This window comes from Chionomys nivalis, chromosome 14 (assembly GCF_950005125.1).
Source record: "Chionomys nivalis chromosome 14, mChiNiv1.1, whole genome shotgun sequence".
NCBI classification, from domain to species: domain Eukaryota; kingdom Metazoa; phylum Chordata; class Mammalia; order Rodentia; family Cricetidae; genus Chionomys; species Chionomys nivalis.
In genome coordinates, this window is record NC_080099.1 from 39,549,435 (window position 1) to 39,571,659 (window position 22,225).

General features: G+C 40.5%; 1 protein-coding gene across 1 annotated transcript in view; it reads right to left on the minus strand.

Moving 5' to 3' along the window:
• Window positions 1-22,225, minus strand: part of Stk32a (serine/threonine kinase 32A) — a 116,682-nt gene that overhangs the window by 74,757 nt on the left and 19,700 nt on the right. Inside the window, exons 3-4 of the mRNA XM_057788690.1 lie at window positions 3,754-3,809; window positions 2,848-2,999 (exon numbers count right to left, since the gene is read on the minus strand). Coding sequence (XP_057644673.1) covers window positions 2,848-2,999; window positions 3,754-3,809 — 208 coding nt within the window. The remainder of the gene's footprint in view (window positions 1-2,847; window positions 3,000-3,753; window positions 3,810-22,225) is intronic.

The following is a 22,225-nucleotide window of genomic DNA, read 5'->3' on the forward strand; positions in this document are numbered from 1 at the left end:
AGGAGATATCTATATATCTATCTACACACGCTCCAAGCTCAGAGGACAGTGTAGGAGAGGGGGTGAAAAGAATGGAAGAGCTTGAAGATGGAAAGGTGCGTTACAAAAACACTTCTCTAGAGATGACGCAGCTGCTGTTGTGCTGAATTTATTTTAGCTGTGCTTACTTGGAAAAGCCCTGCCCAAGATAGGGCTTGTCAATATTCCATCCTGAGTCCCCCCTTCTCCCAAAAAGATTACAGACAGTTAATGGCAGCTTGGAAAAGTGATGACTCTTTCTTTCCTGATGGAGACACTGTTAAGTTAGTTGCCTTGGCCCCATTAAATAACCTCCCACCTATACTCAAACAAGCAGTCCTAATTAAACTCAGTGGGCCAGGAACATTCAAAAGAGAAGGAGAGGCACTTATGGGAAAAGGAAAGTCCCAGAGGGAGGGAAATAGGAGGATTGAGAGGAAAGAATGGAAGTTGAAAATTCACTCTCACTCTCTCTCTCTCTCTTTCTCTCTCTCTCTCTCTCTCTCTCTCTTTCTCTCTCTCTCTCTCTCTTTCTCTCACATGTACATTGTCAATAAATAAAACAAAAATAATTGTGTGTTCTGCACTGTGAATGACGAAGGTAGGGCTTCTTCCTTCTCTTCTATCAATGGAATGTGCCCACAACTTCACTGTGAACTTCAATGAGAACAGAAAAAGAACAGGGGATATATGTTATAGCACAAAACTCCTCAACCTGTGGGTCGTTACCCTTCTGAGGGTAGAATAGCCCTTTCACAGGGTTATGCTATGCTTTGTAATAGTACAAATTAAAGTTATGAAGTAGCAATGGAAATCATTTTGTGGTTGGGGGTCGCCACAGCCGGAGGAGCTGTATTAAGGGTCACAGCATCAGGAAGGTTGAGAGCCACTGTGATAGCAAGTCTGTCACACTATGTATGGCCAGCTCTGCACAAACAGTGAACAGAATGTTGTCTGGAATGACAGAATTTTTAAACTTTTTCTGCTTCTTGCATCCTGGCCCCCAGGTTTCATTGCCTCTGCCCGCACAGCCAGAAGAGACAGCACAAAAGAGGAACGCTCTAGGTGTGTCCTTATGAAGAGTTCTTGGCGCTAAAAAGGGAAAATGAGTTGGCTGAGCTTTTTAAGGAGGAAAAAATATGACTTCGAACAAAGGGAGGCTGTGAAGTGACAGCACCTTGTCATTTTTAGGGAGGAAGGAGAAGAGAGGATATGATGATCGCTAAGCAAGAGAAAGCCTGCATCCATTTTAGCATCTTACATGGTAGCATTCTGAATAGGCCACTCTAAAATTCTGATTAACAAGTACACTGATGCTGTACCAAAATTAGACTTAGCAGGTCTGAGTAGTGCACAAATTACAATAGATCTATTTCTAAGTCACACAGAGCCATCCCCTTTTCTTTTTAACTGAGAAGCATCTAACACATTGCAGATTAAGTGGACTGTGCTAGGTAAAGATGGATGGAGGCAGGCTTCATGCCCTGATGCCTCCAAAAGGATGTTCTCAAACACATAGCAAAATCTCAATTATTCTTCCATTAGTATTCTCTGGATAAAGACTTTCATTTTCTTTGCTCTCGCTGGCGAGTAAGAACTGCTTGGCATGCATATTTAAATAACAGTCATACTGAATTAACTTTAAGATCCAGCTCTTAACATAATAGATGTATTAAAATGTACTGGAAAATGAGAAACAAAGATCTCAATGCACAAGCAAAGCACTAGGGGTAATAAACATTACGAGTATCTCAAAGTCTTATAAGCATTGGGTTATGGAAAAGGCTTTGAGACCTGATCTCAGATAGCTCATGTGTAGCAAGTGCCTAAACCTATTGATTGAGGAAGGCAGCACCTGACCTTAGCAAATCACAGGCATCTATAGCTGTTTCCAAAGTGTGCCTCAAGAAAAAAAAAAAAAAACCCAAAAAACAAACAAACAAACAAACAAAAAACAGCCTGTTACCGGTTACCTTAAGGAGAAACTGTCTTCTACAAGATTCCAAGACAAACTTCATGTTCATGAGGGAGGCCATACTGGGCACCGAAAGTTCATGCCCCACAGTTCATCAGAAAAATCTATCTAATTAGAGATAACACGTCTGAGCGCATTCATTATTGGTCCATGTAATTAAAATTCTTTAAAAAACACTAAGCCCAAGGGCAAGGAGGAGTATTTATTCCTGACAAAATGGGGCGGGGGCAGCAACTTTGGGGTGTGGAGATGGCTCAGTGGATAAAGTGTTTGCTATACAAGCATGAGAATGAGAATTCAGATCCCTATCACTCATATAAAGCTGGAGGCAGCTGCACACATCTGTAATTCCCACCTGTCAGATAGAAGGTGGAGACAGGAGATTCTCTACAAGCTTGTAAGCCCCCAGCCTGGTGTGCACAGCAGTCAACAGCAGGAAACTACTATTTCAAATAAGGTGGACGTGGAAGATCAACACCCAAGGTTGTCCTCTGACCTGCACATGTGTACAAGTGCACAGACAGCTGCACTCACCCTCACAGGCACATATGAACTTAACCCCCACCCGCACATACACACTACACACATACATCATACACACAAATTAAAAGAAAAACCATTTTGGTAGAGTGCTTAACTCGTGTGCAAGGTCCTGCGTTTGACCTTCCAGCATGGCAATAAATAAACCAACTCCCCCCCCCCCTCATTTTAACACCAAAGTTTTGTGCTACACATTAAGGAAAACCATAATGAGGATTGGCCATTGCACATTAAGCAGTCATCTCACGATGGTCTAAACATGTTTGCGGATGGACGCAAGAGTGTTCATTCAGAGACACAGTCAGCGCACTTACCACAGATTCACCAGGAAAGGGTGCTCCAGGCCCTGCATGATCTGGAGTTCCTTGAAGACATTCCTCACTTCATTGCGCTCCACACACTTCTGCTTATTCATGTATTTCATGGCATACATCTTCTTGGTATCATTCTTCTGCACGATGCAGACCTGGTGATGTAAGCCCAGGTCAGCCAATGATTAGGGAGAAGGAAAAGGTGGCTGAGGGCCACAGAAGGGTTTATCCTTTAGCATGGCATAGAGCCCTTGTCACTCTCTGGGATTAAAACTCTTATTTCACTCAGGGTAAAGATTTCATTTTCTTCCCCCATGGATTTATTGATGCATTTAGTACATCAATAATTGAATCTCTGCATCCTCATGTTAGTTTGCCTGCTTTTGCTCCTGGGATCTTCGAGGCAATATTTAAATCTGCTTCCATGTTAAGAATCTTCTGATAACAGATAGCATCCTTGATCCCCCTTTAAGTGGCTGGAACAGATGTGACTGGAGAGCTAAGATCAAAAACCTCACTATGCAGAGTGTTTCCTTTTCCAGCATAGGTGTTATAATGGGAAAGAGTAAGCAGGAGGAACAGCTACACAATTGTCCACATTCTGCAACCTTCTCAAAACAACATGCAAACTTATTAGAAAAATAATTATTTTATCTTAAAGTATATCTCCATGGAGAAACTAAGAGTTTCTTACAGAAGGCTGGACTCGGCAGAGCTGACTTGAACAAGGCAGTCCTGAGCCAGCACATGGTTCGTCGTGAAGTTGACTTTCATCACATGGTGGTGATAAGTTTGTGAAAGTCCTCCCTAGTTATCTGTCTTTATCATGCCAGGACCTTGACAATCACAGCATTCTCTGACCATTCAGGACCCACAGCTCTGCAGGGAGTTGGAAAGCTCAGCTCTTACCTTGCCAAAGCTGCCCTTCCCGATGGCCCGCAGAATTTCAAAGTGATCGAAGCTGACTATAAAGCAAGAAAATGCAGGGTGTCAGGAGTGACTGTAAATGACTTTTGAACAGCTAATCAAAGAAACAAGCATTGGGCTAAATTGAAGGACCTGGTCTAAAACAACACAGCAAACTATGTTAAAGTATAAGCTCATTCACTGAAAATGATTTATTAGCCACTAGCCACATGTAGCCATAGAGGCTAAGTAGTGTTAAGACAGTGAAAACAAAAGGTATATGTTTGTGAAGTCTGCAGTCTAATGATATTATATAGAGTGCTTTGAGATGAAATGCTCATAAAAATAAAGGAAACTTAAAAATACATTGAATCCTGGGAAGGACAGAGGCAGTGGAGCTTGCTGTCTCTAAGAACACAGAACACTGATTAGCCTGTAGATACTAAAGGCAAAGTGACTATTGGCACTAGGTACAGAGGGCATATGGCTTCATGTAAAACAGCTATGCTTTTAACTTTTCTTTTTCTGCTTGCCTGTTTTGCCACTACCTCACTCTCTTGTACCTAAATGTTTTCAGTTTTCCCAAGTAGTAAAATGATGCACCCACAAGTTCACAGAATGAGCTCATCTCCAGCTTACAGATAAGGATGTGTATAGAGGTCCACTGAAGCGAGCTTTGAAGATGAGAAGAACCGCACAGGCTCCTTTGCATCTACACTGTCTCAAGATGAGAAGAGACACTGGCTATAAGCACACATGATCTTTCAGGCTTAAGTTCATAAAATAATTCCTGATGAGAACAAAATTCAGACTCTCTCTGACAGGTGGCCATCTTTGTTTTCTTGTCCTGATGACCTTAAGAAAGTGTATTTCTTGGTTTTGGAATCAGAATTTTGACACACAAATTTCAAGCGAGAGGTTTAAAGAGCTTCCTAAAAAAAAAAAATACTATGAAAAAAATCCTGTGAAACACTAGAAAGGATCTCTTATCTCTTGGGAAATTTGCATTCAGTTATTCATGGGGCATGCGTGCAGACAAGGGGACAGATTGGCGAGCCAATTCTCTTTCTAGAATGTGTGTTCTCTGGACAGCTCAGTTGGTCAGTCTGGAAGCAAGCACCCTTACTGACTGAGCCCTCTGCCTACTCCTCTCTCAACCCATGAAGAGCTGTTTTCTGTCTTCATCATCGACAACTAGCTTCTCTCCCCATGAAGGGGAAAAAAGATGATCAGGCCTCCTGAAGGCCTCTGGGTTTTCTGAAGCTCACACATTTTTATAATGATGTCATTACTACTTCCTCTCTGAGCTTTCATTTTTTTCTTCCTTACACAAAATCCATTTAATCGTGTGAGATCATAAGTCTATTGTGGACTTAGGTTTTACAAATGGTCCAGCTCAGACTTGAACCCCAGATAGCAAGGTGATTTGATAGGAAATAAAGTTTCAGTTTCTCTATATATTGCCCAGTAAAAATCTCCTAGATGAGGAAACATCTTTACCTAGAAGGTGCGGATAGAGCTGTTTCCCTCCTGAAGTACTATGCATGTGAATGACCCATCTACAACAGCATATGTTGCAGGACAGACTGTAGGTCATTTTGCTCACTCTGGTTTCTCTGCAGTCTCAGAAGATCACCCAAGGAAACAGGCGAAGCTGTAACTCTCTGTAGCTTCTAGGAAGTCTAGTAACATGATTTATGTAAGTTTGGCTCCCAGCAAATTTATCGAACTAAGCCATAAGGATATTCAAGAACAGCCAAACACTTGAACCTTATAAATGTGAATAATGTGAGCATTTGGGCCACCTGGAGGAGCATTTTGCTAACTGTGAGTGAAATCCCATCAATAAGTTAAGAAACAGGTTTGGCATTCATAAGAAACATTAAAATTTTAAATGGAATAGAATAGAAAGAACCAGAAACTACTCAAATAAGATACAAGAAGAATGTCACCTCTGAGACATTTTTTTTATACATATGGGTAGATATGCAATTTTTGGTGCATGCCTTACTCTGAACTGTCATGGAAATAATTATCTAAATGCTTTTATACATTTTCTCTCGAATTACATATTGACATGACCAAATCAATGACTTTTTACACTTAGTACATGAATCTTAGGAATACATTATTTACCATGGTAATATTAAGAAAAATTGACCAGAATTTATTTGCAAACCCAAGATTTTATCTTGAGCAAATCCAGTAATTCATTCGGACTTTTTTGCACTAGCAGGCTAGCCCACAGCAATATCCCTATTCTCCAAGCACACAGCAAGTACCTCGTTTCAAGTCTCATTGTGACATCAATCTATCTCATGAGCCACGTCTTTTTCTAAATCATTTGAAGCATTAACCAAAAATAATAAGTGATTTCATGTCAAAGTACCTGGTAACTTTTGAAAGGAAAAGTACTAACTTAGGACCTTCAAGACCAAGTTCTCAGGAAAAAGGAGATGTATTTGCCCCCACGGGCCAGTGAATAAGAGACAAAGACAGGAGAGAGAGGACTGGGTAGAAGGGGAAGGAAACAAATGAAAGGGGGCAGAGATATTTGTTCCAGAGGAACAAAGGACTGTCTGTGGATAGAGAGGAGGCAGATGCGGCATATAGAAAAATGTCAGCTATAAAGGTACAAAGGGGAAACCCCACGTAAGTATGGGGTATTTATTTTAATTGGGCACGCTAACTAGGTAAGCCAAAAAAGGCTTTTAATTGTTGGATTTCAATACTTGGATAGCTGGACCTTGGTAGTCAGCCTCAGGAAGAGGGACTAGCCCAGTAAAGGAAGAGACCTTAGGGGTTAGCATCAGGAATGTAATCTAATGGCTTTTAGCAAAGCAGAGGGAACTGGGGAGAAGGGCAAGGCCTGCCAGAGCCAGTTGCTCCAGTCAGCGAGTGTCCTTTTCTAATTGAATGAGCTTCCCAAAAGCCAGTTCTCAGAAAAGTCTGAGGGAAAAAAATCAAGATAAAAAACACATCTCATGTCTTATAAGTTAAAGAGAGAAAAGACCAGGCCACCCAACGTCCCTTCTCCCTGGAATACAACCTAGGGAGAAAAGCAGTGAGTGACTGATTAGAAGTGACAAAGGGCTGGAGAGATGGCTCAGTGGTTAAGGGCACTGACTGCCCTTCCAGTTGACCCAGGTTCAGTTTCCAGCACCCCCATGAGAGATCACAACCTTCTGTAACTCCAGTTGCAGGGAATCTGATGCCTTCACCTGGCCTCTATGAGCATCAGGCATGCTTGTGGTACACCGATGTACACCGAAGCAAAACACACACACCCATTTTTTAATGATGTATTTTTCTTTTTAACTGACAGCAAGACAAGCTCTAAATCAACTACAACAGTCCCCACAAATGCCTAACAACACAATAACCAGTTACTAAGGAAGCTAATTTGAAAGTACAACTAGACTTCATGCATTGAGACAGTACCATAATAAGAAAGACAAATTCAGAAATGCAGATTTCTGGCAGAAGCCCCACTGTGTTTTATAGACGTATATATAGGGTTTGCCTTTCTGATTCTGGACCCAGGCTCTTCCACTGTCTTCCCAGGCATCATAATGTTGTTTTTACACATCTACCCACTCCAACTGGAGAACTAGGGAGAGCAACATGGACCTTTTCCTTTCATTTAGAATCGTTTGAATCAAATGATGCTCCCTAAGTCTTTCCCTAAACAGAACCTTGCTGGCTCTAAGACACATGGCTGATGGTGTCATCAGTTTCCTTATCTCCCCCCCCCACCCCCCTATCTCAGCATTTTGTGAAACTAACATTATTGAAGGAAGAAAAGGGGACAACCAACCCTTTCCAAATTTGAAATAATACCCTGACACTAAGGCTTGGAAGAAGGACATTTTAGAAAGTGAAGCAATGCATCTTCTTTATTCTATTTTGAGATAACAATATTTGAAAACCTTGAGTCCAGCCTTCGGAAGTAGCAAATCGTGAACATATGTGAGTCTATTGAGAACCAAGTCCCACAAACTGCTTATGTAAATCTTCCTATTGATGATGGAACAAGGACACCAGCTGTGTGACCCTGGACAAGTTACTCAGTCTTTCCAAATCACAATGTCCCATCTGTAGCATAAAGCTAATTAAACCCAATAGGCATGATGCTTCCAAGATGAGACACTGTAAGGCAGAAGTGTAGTGTCTGGCCTGCTGAAATCTGAAAAAATGGCAATCGCTTTTAAATGTGCAATTATTCAATGGAAATTGGGCCTTATTTCCAAAGTTTCAATCCTGTTCCTACAATGCCACCACTTTTAACAAATGCTAGGGTGTCCTTTAAGGGGTTCCTTTCTGGCAGCAGGACAACACAGTATCATTGGGACAGGAGGAGCAGGTTTTCTAGTGACTCCATCGTGTCTGTCCATTCATACAACATACAGAGGTCTAATTATTTTAAGTTGCTCATTTGTCTTCCATTGTCTCAAAAATACTGCACAAGTATTGAAAGGTAATTTAATTATCTACTACCAAAAGCACAATCCCAGATGTCCTCGATGGGCTTTTGTGCTTTTGTATGTAGACTTAATTCATGGGAAGAGAACTGTTGGCCAAATGTATGCCAGCTTTCTAACACAAAGCTGTGGGGATTGCCAGTAGCCCTGCAAAGATACTGCACCAATCTCCCTTCACATCAGTGACACAAGAGTGTCCTAGGTAGGGTTACTGTTGCTGTGATGAAACACCATGACCAAAAGTAAATTGGAGATGAAAGGGTTTATTTGACTTATACTTCCACATCATTGTTCACCACTGAAGGACATCAGGACAGGATCACAAATAGGGCAGGATCCTGGAGGCAAGAGCTGATCCGGAGGCAATGGAGGGGTGCTGCCTACTGACTTGCTCTTCCTGTCTTTCTCAGCCTGCTTTCTTACAGATCTCAGGACCACCATCTCTGGGGTGGTCCCACCTACAAAAGGCTGGGCCCTCCCACATCCATCACGAATTGAGGCACTACTCTACAGGCTTGCCTTCTGACCAATCTTATGTAGGTATTTTCTCATTTAGGTTCCCTTCTTTCCATTGGCACTATCCTGTTTCAATTTGATGTAAAACTAGTCAGTGCAAGGAATAATTTTTATCTTGCCAGCATTACTACACACAATTGCCCTGATTTTGCAAGACAAAGAGATGGATATATTGACTTACTTTATCTCTTTAATGAGTCAAGGTGAATAGATATATCTTTTTTGGCAAACTGTCTATTCACATATTTGCCTATTACTTGTTAGTCATTTTGACTTGCAGTTGCACTTAAACTTAAGTAAATTAATTCATTATAAAATATCAGGGAAATTTTTCTTGGCTATCCCTTTGAACATATTTAAATAATTGAGATTTTATAGTAAAATGTATTAATCTTTTTGGCCCTTCTGTGTTTTATCTTTTTTATTTCAAAATTGCTTTTAAAAACATGCCCTTATATTTTAAGTTAAAATCTTTTTTTATAGAAAGATGTGCCTATTAATTAATCATTTAAAAAAATTCATTTACTCTCGTTGGAAGAGAGTGAGAATGTCACCACATACAACTAGAGGGCACAGGACAGTGTGCCAGAATCAGCTCTCTCCTTCCAGGTCTCAAATTGTTGCCTTGAGGTCAGGCTCCTTTACCTGCTGAGCATCTCACTGGTCTTTTAAAGCTTTTGGCATGGCTCTGTAATATAAACACTTTGTTTTTTAAGTCTTTTTCTATGGTTTGAATATAAAGTGTAACTTGCTTTGTCTACCCTCATACACAAAACCAGACAGCTTCTAAATTCCAAGAATCTAAACAAATCCATATGCATGGATGTCAATCCCATTTCAAAGGCGGACGCTCTGGCATTCTTTGGATGACTTTTGGCTTTAAGTAAGTCTTCTGAATCTTGCTCATGCTAATAAAATACAATGCTAACTTCTGATGGCTCACGGTCCCAGTTGATAGCATATTAAGTCAGGACAGCCTGACTTGGGTCAAGAGCACCAAAATAAGACAAATTTCTCTGAAAACAGGAAAAAAAAAATGAAGCAAAGTCTTACCTGCTTTTTTCTGATCATTTTGTCTACAGTCTTTCTACTTAAATGTGGTGCCATTTAGTTCTGTGCTCTCTAAAGATAAAGTCAATTCAACATGGAGTCACAATTGCTCAGCTGTCCACCCACCCCACTTTATTCTCCAGCCTGCAAACTCCTTTATATTCCTTCCTGGGAAAGCAGAAGACCATCGTGTGGTAAAAGTCAGCAAAGGCAATGCTCATTGAACTTGGCTTATGCTCAATGAAAATACAGTCAATGATGGCTCAGCCAGCAGCTGGGAGCTCGGTCCTAGGCCCTGAGAAGTCTGTCTGCCTGCTGGAACTTTCAGTCTAATGGGACAAGAAAATAATTCATCCTAGTCAACAGCCAGCCCTGTGTAAAGAGTACCCATTGTTATTCTAAGCATGTGCCGCCATAATTATCCCAACATTCCACCATTTCTACAAAGCAGCGCTACTATAATTGCTATTCTTTTTTAAAGATGGGCCAACTGCAGCAGAGAAATTAAGCAATTTCCCCAAGGCCAGAGTGGCAGAGTAGTAGAGTGAGAATTCAAATGGACTCTGTCGCCACCCTCCAGCCCTGATCTCTGCTGCCTTCCATTAAATGCAATCACCTGTAATTCCCTTTCTTTTGCATATGCAAGGCCTGACTTCCCACAGCACTTATATCTGTTTCCACTTTTCTTAAGTAATACTTGTAGTTTTGATGGGTGCTACCTTGAAAGCCAAGCCCCACAAACTACTTGCAGTTAGTCACTATCAACCATCCCATCCCACATACATCCCTAGCCAGAAACTTTGGTCTCGATGTTAGATTGTAACTCAAGCCATTCTATTCTATGCCTGTACAGTGGTTTTCCCGACCTAGAAATGTATGTCTTTCTCTTTCTGTCATTGATATCCAGAAAATCAAAGCAACTGGCTATATACCAAGGAAAGGGGTCCTCAGTTAAACAGAACAAAGTCAATATAAGGCATTCATTAGAATCATAAAAGAGGGGCACACCCCCATGGCTTCATGTTTAGAAAGGTCTGATTTTGATTTTCATTCAAGCATCTCCAATATTATTTCATTAGTTCTAATTTTATCCATTTATTTGATTTATTTTGAAACGTGGTCTCATGTAGCATAGGCTGACATCAAACTCATTGTTTGATTCGTCCTGATCCTCCCAAGTACTGGGATTACAGGAATTTACCAAACCTGGTCAAATGTTAACTTTGAAAATTAAAACTTCAAATTCAAAGTAACGCTGATGTGATTATTGCTCCAGGAAGATCAGTTTCCTGTAAAGAAGACAAGCTTGGCCTCTCCAGGGAAACCCCCTGAAGCACCCTAAAGTAGCTGCTCTAAGTATCCAGTCCATCTTCTTCTTACAACTTTCGCTCGTCTTTTCACTGCTGCATTAGTATCTTGATTTGTTTTCTGCTACTATACCACAGTTTCTGAGACTGGAAATTTACTAAAAAAAGCAAACAGAGTTTTATTCAACTCATGGTTCCGACAGTGGGAATGCCAAGAACAAGCTACATGGGCCCGTGGTTAGGGTTCCCTTGCATTATAACATGGTACAGGGGATCACATGGTGACACAAAGCAAACAGTACCACCCCTTCTGGAGCATGCTCTTTCCTCCTTCCAGGTAAGTACAACTTCTCTTCATAAACTTGTGAAGCCACCAGTCCTGTCACATTGTCATCTTTTTTTTTATTGTTTTAATTTTTTATTCTTTTTTTTTTTAATTAAAAATGTCCGCCTCCTCCCCGCCTCCCTTTTCCCTCCCCCTCCCCCCACTTCCCACGCCCCCCTCCCCTCCCCCCTCCCTCTCCAGTCCAAAAAGCAGTCAGGGTTCCCTGCCCTGTGGGCAGTCCAAGGTCCTCCCCCCTCCATCCAGGTCTAGGAAGGTGAGCATCCAATCGGGCTAGGCTCCCACAAAGCCAGTACATGCAGTAGGATCAAAACCCAGTGCCATTGTTCTTGGCTTCTCAGCAGCCCTCATTGTCCACGATATTCAGTGAGTCTGGTTTTATCCCATGCATTTTCAGTCCCAGTCCAGCTGGCCTTGGTGATCTCCTAATAGATCAGCCCCACCGTCCCAGTGGGTGGATGCGCCCCTTGCGGTCTTGACTTCCTTGCTCATATTCTCCCTCCTTCTGTTCCTCATTTGGACCTTGGGAGCTCAGTCCATTGCTCCAATCACATTGTCATCTTAATGGTATTATCTGATTCAATTAAATCCCCAAAGCTTCATTCCAAATACTGTCAATGTGTTGCTCTTGGTATTGAGTTCCCAACACAAGAAAATCTGGGACCCACTGAAACCATAGCAACCGAAGTATCAGAAAGAATTCCATGAAAAGGGATGAAAATTTGCTTTTTCTATAGACATGAACAGACATTTGTTGAATCTCAATGGGACACAGATGACAACCAAGCAAACAATCCTAGGCAAGTCTAGTTTGGTGACCCAAATGATTTGATTGGGTTTACTTAAAGAAGTATCTGTCACTCAAAAACAGCTACATCACTGCAAAGGGAACCTGGGAAAGCTCCATCCCTGGAGCTCCCTGCATAGACTGTGAACTGGATCTGGTGTGAGAATCTCTTTCTCAAGCAATTATAATTGCTTCTATCACTTTGGGGAAGGGGAGCTTGAGTGCAGAGTGTCAACTAGAACCTGCCTAGCACAAGTCTGCGAGGGTTTATTTAGGAAAACTGTTCTTTACAGTAAAACACACAATATTTCTAAGGCTGGAAAGAAATCTCTTCTTACTTGAGAAGATTAAAAAGTTTCAAAGAAAGGCAACACTCATCTGGCCTTTCAAAACATGGAGCAGTTTAACAGCTAGCCCAGTAAAGAGGGGCAGCGGAGGTGCACTTACAAAGTGACCCAAGTCCCTAGGAGAAGGGGTTATTAAGGAACAAGTGATTGAAATTACTACCTGAAATCTCCATTTTCACCCTCATCCTATCCTTGAGTCTCAAGCAGATTTATGGTTTTTCACATAAAGGATTGATCATAATACATCTACACTGCCTCCAGCATGCCACATCTTGAGTCATGTTCATTATATTTATACCTGCAACCATGTGTATCATCCAGGCATGTTAATACAAATTATTTTATATAATCTTGCCCAAACATTATGAAGTAGCAGTACTATTAGTGTTTTGTTGTTGAGTTATATACACTCAGAAAATGAAATCCCCCAGTATTGGGGCTTAGACTTCACTCCAACTTTGTATGGCCCCAAGTTCTATGTTTCAATATGATGAGCCTGAGATCCGGAATATATTAGCAAAACTATGACACTCTTTTGTTTAGATTTTGACTATGCTACTACTTAGGAGTTAGCAATATGAAGCACAGTATTTAATGTCTCTTCGATTCAACTTCTTCCTCTGTAAGATTCTAATCACATATAGTCCACTTTCTAAAATTATTATTGACTCTAGAAAACATAAGCTACAGCAATGGAGTGGATCACATGTTTTCAGCAGAGTAAAAGCCAATGAATGAATTGATATTATTACTGCTTTTGTTTTTGCTGTAGGTACCAGATACATTATCTTAACATTAGCCCAGAACTGCTCTTTGATTAACAAAATATTAAGCAAAATGATAGAGAATTTGTTAGAGGATTTTAGGTACCAAGAGCATATGTTAAATGAAAAAAGACATCAGGTATGTCTTTTTTCCATTACCTAAAGTCATTCAAATAGCATGCTTAATAAACACTTGGTAACTAAGAGAACCGGAATAAAGTGCCAGCACCAAGGTGCTTAGATGACTTTGAAAGAAAAATATGAAACATCTTTTGCTTACTATTCCCTAGCATATCATTATTAATATTGTGTGTGTCCCGAGAGATCACACCAACAACATATTGTTAAAAGACCTCTTGGACCAGCAAGATGGCTCAGCAGATAAAGGCAAGTGCCACCAAGTCTAACAACCTGAATTCTGTCTCTGGGACCCAGATAACGGAAAGAGAGAGCCCACTCTTGCAAGTTGCCCTCTGGCTTTCTGTGACACACATGCACATGCATAAACAAACAAACAAGTAAATAAAATGAAACTTATTAAGGCTTCTTAGTGGGGTAGATAGTAAGTCTAATATTCAGATGTTTTTCTGATACAATTACAAGTTCAGGTTTCTTAACAGATACTGGATTTCTATCTTAAAGCCTCAAGGCTTCAGTTACTTTCAGAATAAGTTGAAAGTGTTGAGAGCTGCCATTTTTGCAGGCATCCACTTTATACACACCAAGCCTCCTCGGTAAGGGCATGGGTAGAAGCTCTACAGCATCTAAAGATAATTAACATGAAAGCCAGGGGATATTTGCTTTGTCAGGGCTGCACGATCTTTGAACAGAAGTAAGTGTATTTCACTATGGCAACAGAAAGGCACCAAAATTAAATCACAGCCTGACAGTGATAGACTCGTGGCCCCTTTTCTAACCCTGAGTGCTTATAAGAATGGACACGGCATGATTGGCCGGGGAAAGAAGAAAAGGGCCTGGCAAATTTGAGGTACCACTTAAGAAGATAATTCATCAGGTCTGTTGTACAGTTCTGCATGAATCCGATGAGTGTCTCATCTGCTTTGTTGCATCTCAAATGGAATCACTTAGCAAGAAGTGCTTGCTTATAGCCTTTTAGGACAGTCACAGTAAGACAGGAAAGAAGCTAAAATCACGCCCCCAGAAGGCACAGCTGTGCTGGAGAGTCAAATCAGCAAGACTTCAGTGAGCATCTGGGTGCCTGGGACTCTGTAAGCACTGATAGGAAAAGCTAAGGAGAGTTGGACTCAGTCATGTCCTCAGGAAACCTGTGCTCTCCAAGGGGTAGGAGGCTGAAACACAGTAGAGAAGATTCGGCAGTCTGAGAGCATCAAACCCGGATTAGAATACCTTGTCCATTTTCATGATTTTATTTCCCTATAGCACGTGTGTCAATCAAATTCACTCATTTTTCTGGGAAAAAACAAAGATGGACGATGGATGGATGGATGGATGGATGGATGGATGGATGGATGGATGGATGGTAGATAGATGAATAGATAGACAGATGATAGAGATAGATAGATAGATGATAGATAGATAGATTGATAGATAGATAGATAGATAGATAGATAGATAGATAGATAGATAGATAGATAGATAGATGTGATAGAGCAATATGATTAACAAGGTAGATTGACAGAGAGAATACATATGATGAAAGATGATAGACTCCTAGTTAGCAATAACTGTCAAGCTGACATAGCCCAGAATCACCTGAAAATACAGCCTCAGCTGAGAAACTGTCTTTGTCAGAGAATGTCTGTTAGGGATTATTTTGATGGTTAATTGATGTAGAAGGGCACAGTCCACTGTGGGAGGTACTATTCCCTGCATAGGAGATTCTGGACCGTATACACAAGTTAACGAAACATGAGTCTGTGAGCAAGACCACAAGCAGCGTTCCTTCATGCCTTCTCTTCAACTCCTGTCTCGACTTCCTTCAGTGGCAGACTATAACCTATAAGCTAAAAGAAGCTTTTTTCTGCCCTAAATTGCTTTTTGTCATGGTATTTGTCCTATCGACAAAATGAAACTAAAACAGATAGATAGGTAGAAAGACAGATGGATGGCTAGATGGATAGATAGATGGACAGACAGACAAGAAAGCATACATGACCAGTTTTATGTTAGTTCAGCTTTAGTCGTGTTGTAGACCTTCAGAAATGTGAGAGAATGGCTTTATTTCTTAGGCTTTAATGAGGACTGAATGTTTTGATAAAAGATAAAAATGATTTGATTCAGCAAGGGTTGCATTAGACTTCTAGAGCCTCCAGTTATAAGACACTGGAAAATGTAGGTGGTTTGTCTCAGCTTCCAAAATCTTGCTTACAATAAAGATTGTTTTTTAATTTAAAAATGTTTTAGGTATGAAAATACAGTGCAGTAGAAACAAGAAAAATAAAACTACCTAAAGATAACCATTACTCCTATTATTTATTTCCAATTATTTTATTTTAATTTGTTAAGTTTTTTAACTAACAAAATCTATGCTTTGAAATAAATATTTGTAAAGGATTTTTAAGCAAAAATAAGAGTTGTGCTACTCTTTGTTCTCTCTCCCATTCCCACTCAGAAGTCATTCTGTCCTCTTTCAACTAATTCATGGGTAGTTCTCACCACATCTTGAAACGTGTACCTTTAGTGTCCGTTTTTCTTCTCAGGGTTAGTCCTTAGTTACTGGATTTCAAAGACGGCTGAAAATTGTCTTATTTGCTCAGTCTTTTGGTTTTAAAGCTAGCATGATCCCATCTTTCCAATACGATTGTATCTGCCGCACTCATTTCAACAATCCTTATTTCAATTCTTTTGACTGAATAATTGCAGGCCACATCAATGTCATGCAGTGAACTAGGATTCCCTTGTTGTGATTGGTTATGTGTGCTACTCTTGCTCAGTTTTCATTTTCTCCAGGGTGATTGTCTTGTTCACACGTGTCCTTACTTGTCCATATGTCTTTTTTCTTTTAATTTCTCAACTCAGTAGACTAATCCCCTTGTTTGTTTGAGTTCATATTAATATCTTCATGGATGTTCCCAGGAGTCCTCTGACCTGTACCAGTCAGCTCAATGCCTTTGCTGGGCAGGCCCTCCCGAGCTGTCCTTCATCCTTACCTTAGGACTGTTCAGCATCTTCAGTAACCATATCCCACAGCAGCTTTATATAAAATTTTATACAGATACAATTTGGGGGAGGGGGGATTCAAGACAGGGTTTCTCTGTAGCTTTGGAGCCTGTCCTGGAACTCACCCTGTAGACCAGGCTGGCCTCAAACTCACAGAGATCCGCCTGCCTCTGCCTCCAAAAGTGCTGGTATTAAAGGTGTGCTTCACCACTGCTGGGCTATAGATACAATGTTTAAAAATGGTGAAAACTGTTTTTATTTGCTCACTGGTAGTTTGGCTCTGTGTTGAATATCAGTATCAGAAACTGCAATTTCTTTCCAAATTCAAAGGCGCTGCTTTTTTTCATGGCCAGCTTTTAATGTTGTTACTAAGATGTCCATGACTATTTTCTTTTTTTTTTATTTTCTTTTTTTAATTAATTAATTTATTTATTAAAGATTTCTGCCTCCTCCCCGCCACCACCTCCCATTTCCCTCCCCCTCCCCCAATCAAGTCCCCCTCCATCGTCAGCCCGAAGAGTAATCAGGGTTCCCTGCCCTGTGGGAAGTCCAAGGACCACCCACCTCCATCCAGGTCTAGTAAGGTGAGCATCCAAACTGCCTAGGCTCCCACAAAGCCAGTACGTGCAGTAGGATCAAAAACCCATTGCCATTGTTCTTGAGTTCTCAGTAGTCCTCATTGTCCGCTATGTTCAGTGAGTCCAGTTTTATCCCATGCTTTTTCAGACCCAGGCCAGCTGGCCTTGGTGAGTTCCCGATAGAACATCCCCATTGTCTCAGTGTGTGGGTGCACCCCTCATGGCCCTGAGTTTCTTGCTCGTGTTCTCTCTCCTTCTGCTCCTGATTTGGACCTTGAGATTTCAGTCCGGTGCTCCAATGTGGGTCTCTGTCTCTGTCTCCTTTCATCGCCTGATGAAGTTTAATATTCAGGAAGATGCCTATATGGTTTTCTTTGGGTTCACCTTCTTATTTAGCTTCTCTAGGATCACGAATTATAGGCTCAATGTCCTTTATTTATGGCTAGAAACCCATTATGAGTGAGTACATCCCATGTTCCTCTTTTTGGGTATGGCTTACCTCACTCAAGATAGTGTTTTCTATTTCTGTCCATTTGCATGCAAAATTCAAGAAGTCATTGTTTTTTACTGCTGAGTAGTACTCTAATATGTATATATTCCATACTTTCTTCATCCATTCTTCCATTGAAGGGCATCTAGGTTGTTTCCAGGTTCTGGCTATTACAAACAATGCTGCTATGAACATAGTTGAGCATATACTTTTGTTGTATGATAAGGCATCTCTTGGGTATATTCCCAAGAGTGGTATTGCTGGGTCCAGAGGTAGGTTGATCCCGAATTTCCTGAGAAACAGCCACACTGATTTCCAAAGTGGTTGCACAAGTTTGCATTCCCACCAGCAATGGATGAGTGTGCCCCTTTCTCTACAACCTCTCCAGTAAAGGCTATCATTGGTGTTTTTGATTTTAGCCATTCTGACAGGTGTAAGATGGTATCTTAAAGTTGTCTTGATTTGCATTTCCCTGATGGCTAAGGAAGTTGAGCATGACCTTAAGTGTCTTTTGGCCATTTGAACTTCTTCTGTTGAGAATTCTCTGTTCATCTCAGTGCCCCATTTTATAATTTTATACATTGGGGACTTAACAGCACACCTGAAAGCTCTAGAAAAAAAAGAAGCAGATGCGCCCAGGAGGAGTAGAAGACTGGAAATAATCAAACTGAGGACGGAAATCAACAAAATAGAAACTCAGAAAACAGTCCAAAGAATCAATGAAACAAAAAGTTGGTTCTTGGAGAAAATCAACAAGATCGACAAACCCCTATCCAAATTAATCAAACGACAGAGAGAGAACACGCAAATAAATAAGATCAGAAATGAAAAGGGGGACATAACCACAGACACACAGGAAATTCAGAGAATCATTAGATCTTACTACAAAAGCCTGTATGCCACAAAACTGGAAAATGCAAAAGAAATGGACATTTTTTTAGACAAGTACCATATACCAAAGCTAAACCAAGACCAGGTGAACGATCTAAATAGACCTGTTAGTCGTGAAGAATTAGAAACTGTTATCAAAAATCTCCCTTCCAAAAAAAAGCCCAGGACCAGATGGTTTCAATGCAGAATTCTACCAGAACTTCCAAGAACAGCTAATACCTATACTCCTTAATGTATTTCACAATATAGAAACAGAAGGGTCATTGCCAAATTCCTTTTATGAAGCTACAGTTACCCTGATACCAAAACCACACAAAGACCCAACCAAGAAAGAGAATTACAGGCCTATATCACTTATGAACATCGACGCAAAAATTCTCAATAAAATACTGGCAAACCGAATCCAAGAACACATTAGAAAAATTATCCATTATGATCAAGTAGGCTTCATCCCAGAGATGCAGGGATGGTTCAACATACGCAAGTCTATCAATGTAATCCACCATATAAATAAACTGAAAGAAAAAAACCATATGATCATTTCATTAGATGCTGAAAAAAGCATCCATGACTATTTTCATGGTGCTTTCACTGGACCAGAATTTTCTTCTCCAGAACCTATCCATATACTTATGTTGACTATTTTCAAATTTCATGACAGCATGAGTAGGTAATATCAATTCCAAGGTCATTTTTGTAAATTAGAGTGTTGGTTCCTTCTTCCCTTTATGCTTGCTTTCTCCCCCTTTGGCTGCTGTTGTTGCCTATGATTTTGAACCATGAACTCAGAATCTCCAGCCCTAGCACTTCACGCTCTGTGATTACACACCTGCTCGACCACACCTACCATTTCCTCACCTTGTACAGTTTAAGAATGACAACTCTTCTTGCACGCCCTTAATGATCTCAGACTTGTCTTTTTATCTCCGATCTCTATTTTCTTGTTCTAACAAACTTCCCTAAATGTATTTTCTTAATCATTTTTGAATTTCTTCACTTACACTAAAAGATGCTTTCCCAAAACTAATTTTTGCTTTCTGGTTATTACTCCACCCTCATTCCTCTGCATTCATTGTTCTGGATCTTTTTCTCTCTCACCAAAAAGATTTGCCAGAAGTTGTTTCCATTTATCCATGTAAATCTGCTTTAGCTTCTACAGGTCATGTTAGAACCTTTCACAGGTGCCTGAAATCCTCATATTAAAATGTGCAGCCCTAATGCCCCATTAGGACACTCTAAGCACATGGATCTTGGGAGCAGTAAATACCTCTATAGAACCTTTGTATAGCCATGGCTGGGATACAGACTTATGAAAGACTCTAAAAGTTCTTCAGAGGGTATTCGTGTTGAGCTACCACTTTGAGAAGTGCGGGGAGAGTGGGAAGGGAGGATCAGAGAAGCAGTTGGCAGTGTCTGTCTGCCCAGTCCCGCTGTCTTCTTTAGCCATCCCCAAGGTCCTCACTAAGCACGCTTCTTTTTCAGAGGAAAAGCCACACAACAGCATGAGCAGTCAGTTGTTTTCCATTGGTTTGTTTGTGTTGTTCCTTTTCCCTTGCCTGACAGGGTATTAGAAGGAATACATTTCTGAACAGAGAGGCAAATACTCCCGGTTTTACATCTCCCCATTGACCTCTGCTCTAGGGGCTCCTGACACTGCCCTTCCTAATCACTGGGGCTTTAGGTGATCAATCGACTCATGACCAAGAGCTCTCTATAGTTCTTAAATCTTGATTCTCGTGACTGTAGTCTGTCTGCTCTCTCGTTTCTACTCTATTGATAGTGAAATCTCCTCTGCCCTGTTTTTCGGGTTTCTGGGACAAGATCTTAAACCAAATGTTGTTAGAGAGATTTTTCAAGATGGACGTGGTTGTAATGAACACCTGTAATCCCCAAATTCAAGAGGTTAAGCAAGGAGATTGTGTTTTTAAAGCTAGTCTGAGCTACACAGGGAGACAAAGTCTCCCACCCCATTGAAAAAAAGAGAGAAGGAAAAGTCCAAGAATATATTCTGTTCAGTCTCTTTCTTCAGAGGGTGTTTTCCCCTCTCCTATGCAATGGGATTATGCTATCAACCTTACAAGGAGACAGTAGGAATTAAATGAAATAATGCATCTTAAATATGGCGACAGTATAGTAAGTATTTAGTAAACAAGAGCTATTTTTGAAAGAATTACATCTAAGGGTAAGAATTAACCATTTATTTACCATTCATTGGCTCTGTGATCTTGGTTAGTGGGTCTTTGAGAATCATTTTAGTCTCATCTCATACCATCAAGCTAGCAAAGGATAATGGTTTTCTTATTTATATCTCAGGATTGTTTCAAGAGCCAAATTAGTAAAAAGGGTGTGCAAATGTGAGAGGCGAAGTGTTCTCCTTGGCCTTGGAGGCAAGCATGAGAGGGTGGGCATCTCATTCCTACCTCTTTTTAGTTTAGCTTTTCTCTCAGAGTGTCGGTTCTCGGCTCTGTACTTCAGTTTGATTGATTGCTCACAATGTCTGATGAGATTATGATGACAGAAGTGAGAAGGAACCTACAGTATAAACCCTGCTTTCATAAGCATTTGTCCATCCCCCATTCTGCTGACAGGTACCTCTCAATTTTTCTCTCCAAGCTATCTCTAAATCGTCTAGATTTAGATAGTTCCCTTATACAATTTCTCTCCCAAGAGAATCATGGGATTCTCAAATGAGCGCAAACTCATTCTTAAATTTGGCAATACAGCATAGATGTCATTGGGCAGTCCGTAAATCATTTCTTCAGTAAGTAAACAATGAACTACACAAAAAAACTCAGCTTTGTGTAACTTCCTGGATTCCATGAGATTCTTCTGTAAGGATCTCTTGCTAACAATCAGTCTCCTCTAAATGGACAGTGGTCTTCTCTAAGCCAGAATCCCAAAGTAAACACTAAACATAGGGCTGTTTTGGAAAGCTGATGACAGTCTAATCTGCTAACACTATGGAACAATGTGCTAGCCGTCTTACATTATTTCAGCTAATCTTAATTTATTCAAAAAAGGATAAAACAGTGAGTCATAAAGACAGTGGGTAACATACAAGGTCTCAGAGCGTGTGAGAGTTGAAATTTATAATCAAACCAAGAATGTCTATTTTAAGTTGAGTGTCTCCTAAAGAGATATGTTCTAACCCCTGACACAAGAATAATATTAACTTATTTGGCAATGATTGTATAGCAAATATGCTTAGTTCAATTTAGATGATGTCATAATGGAATAGAGAGGGCCCTAATCCAATATTAGCATCCTTCCCTGTGGAGAAAAAAATTCATATAAATATAGGCACAGAGTGAAGATAGTTTTGTGAAGACACAGACATGTTTGGAGTTACCCTGCCTTAAGACACAGAACACTGGGCTACAAGCCCTTTGATGAGTCTGGGAGAGGCATCACCAGAGAATGGAAGGGGAGTGTGGCCCTGTCAACACCTTGATTTCCCACCTCCAGCCTCCACGGTCCTTAGAAAATGGATTTCTCCTTATATAAACCATCTGCTTTGTGATACTTGAAACTGCAGTGTTGGGAAAATTACGTGATGAGTAATTCCAAAACACAAGCTCCTTACTTTAGATAAAAGTATGTACTTTCTCTATCTGTATCAAAATGCAGGGACAAGAGCCTGTCCAGTTTTCACATTTCAAATGTGACAAACTGTTAAATGTCAGAAAAACTGTAGCTAACAAAACTCCAATAGAAAATTCCTAAAACATCTAGAGTTGAACATTTATTGTCAGAAAGTGTTAAGACAGCACAACATAGCTA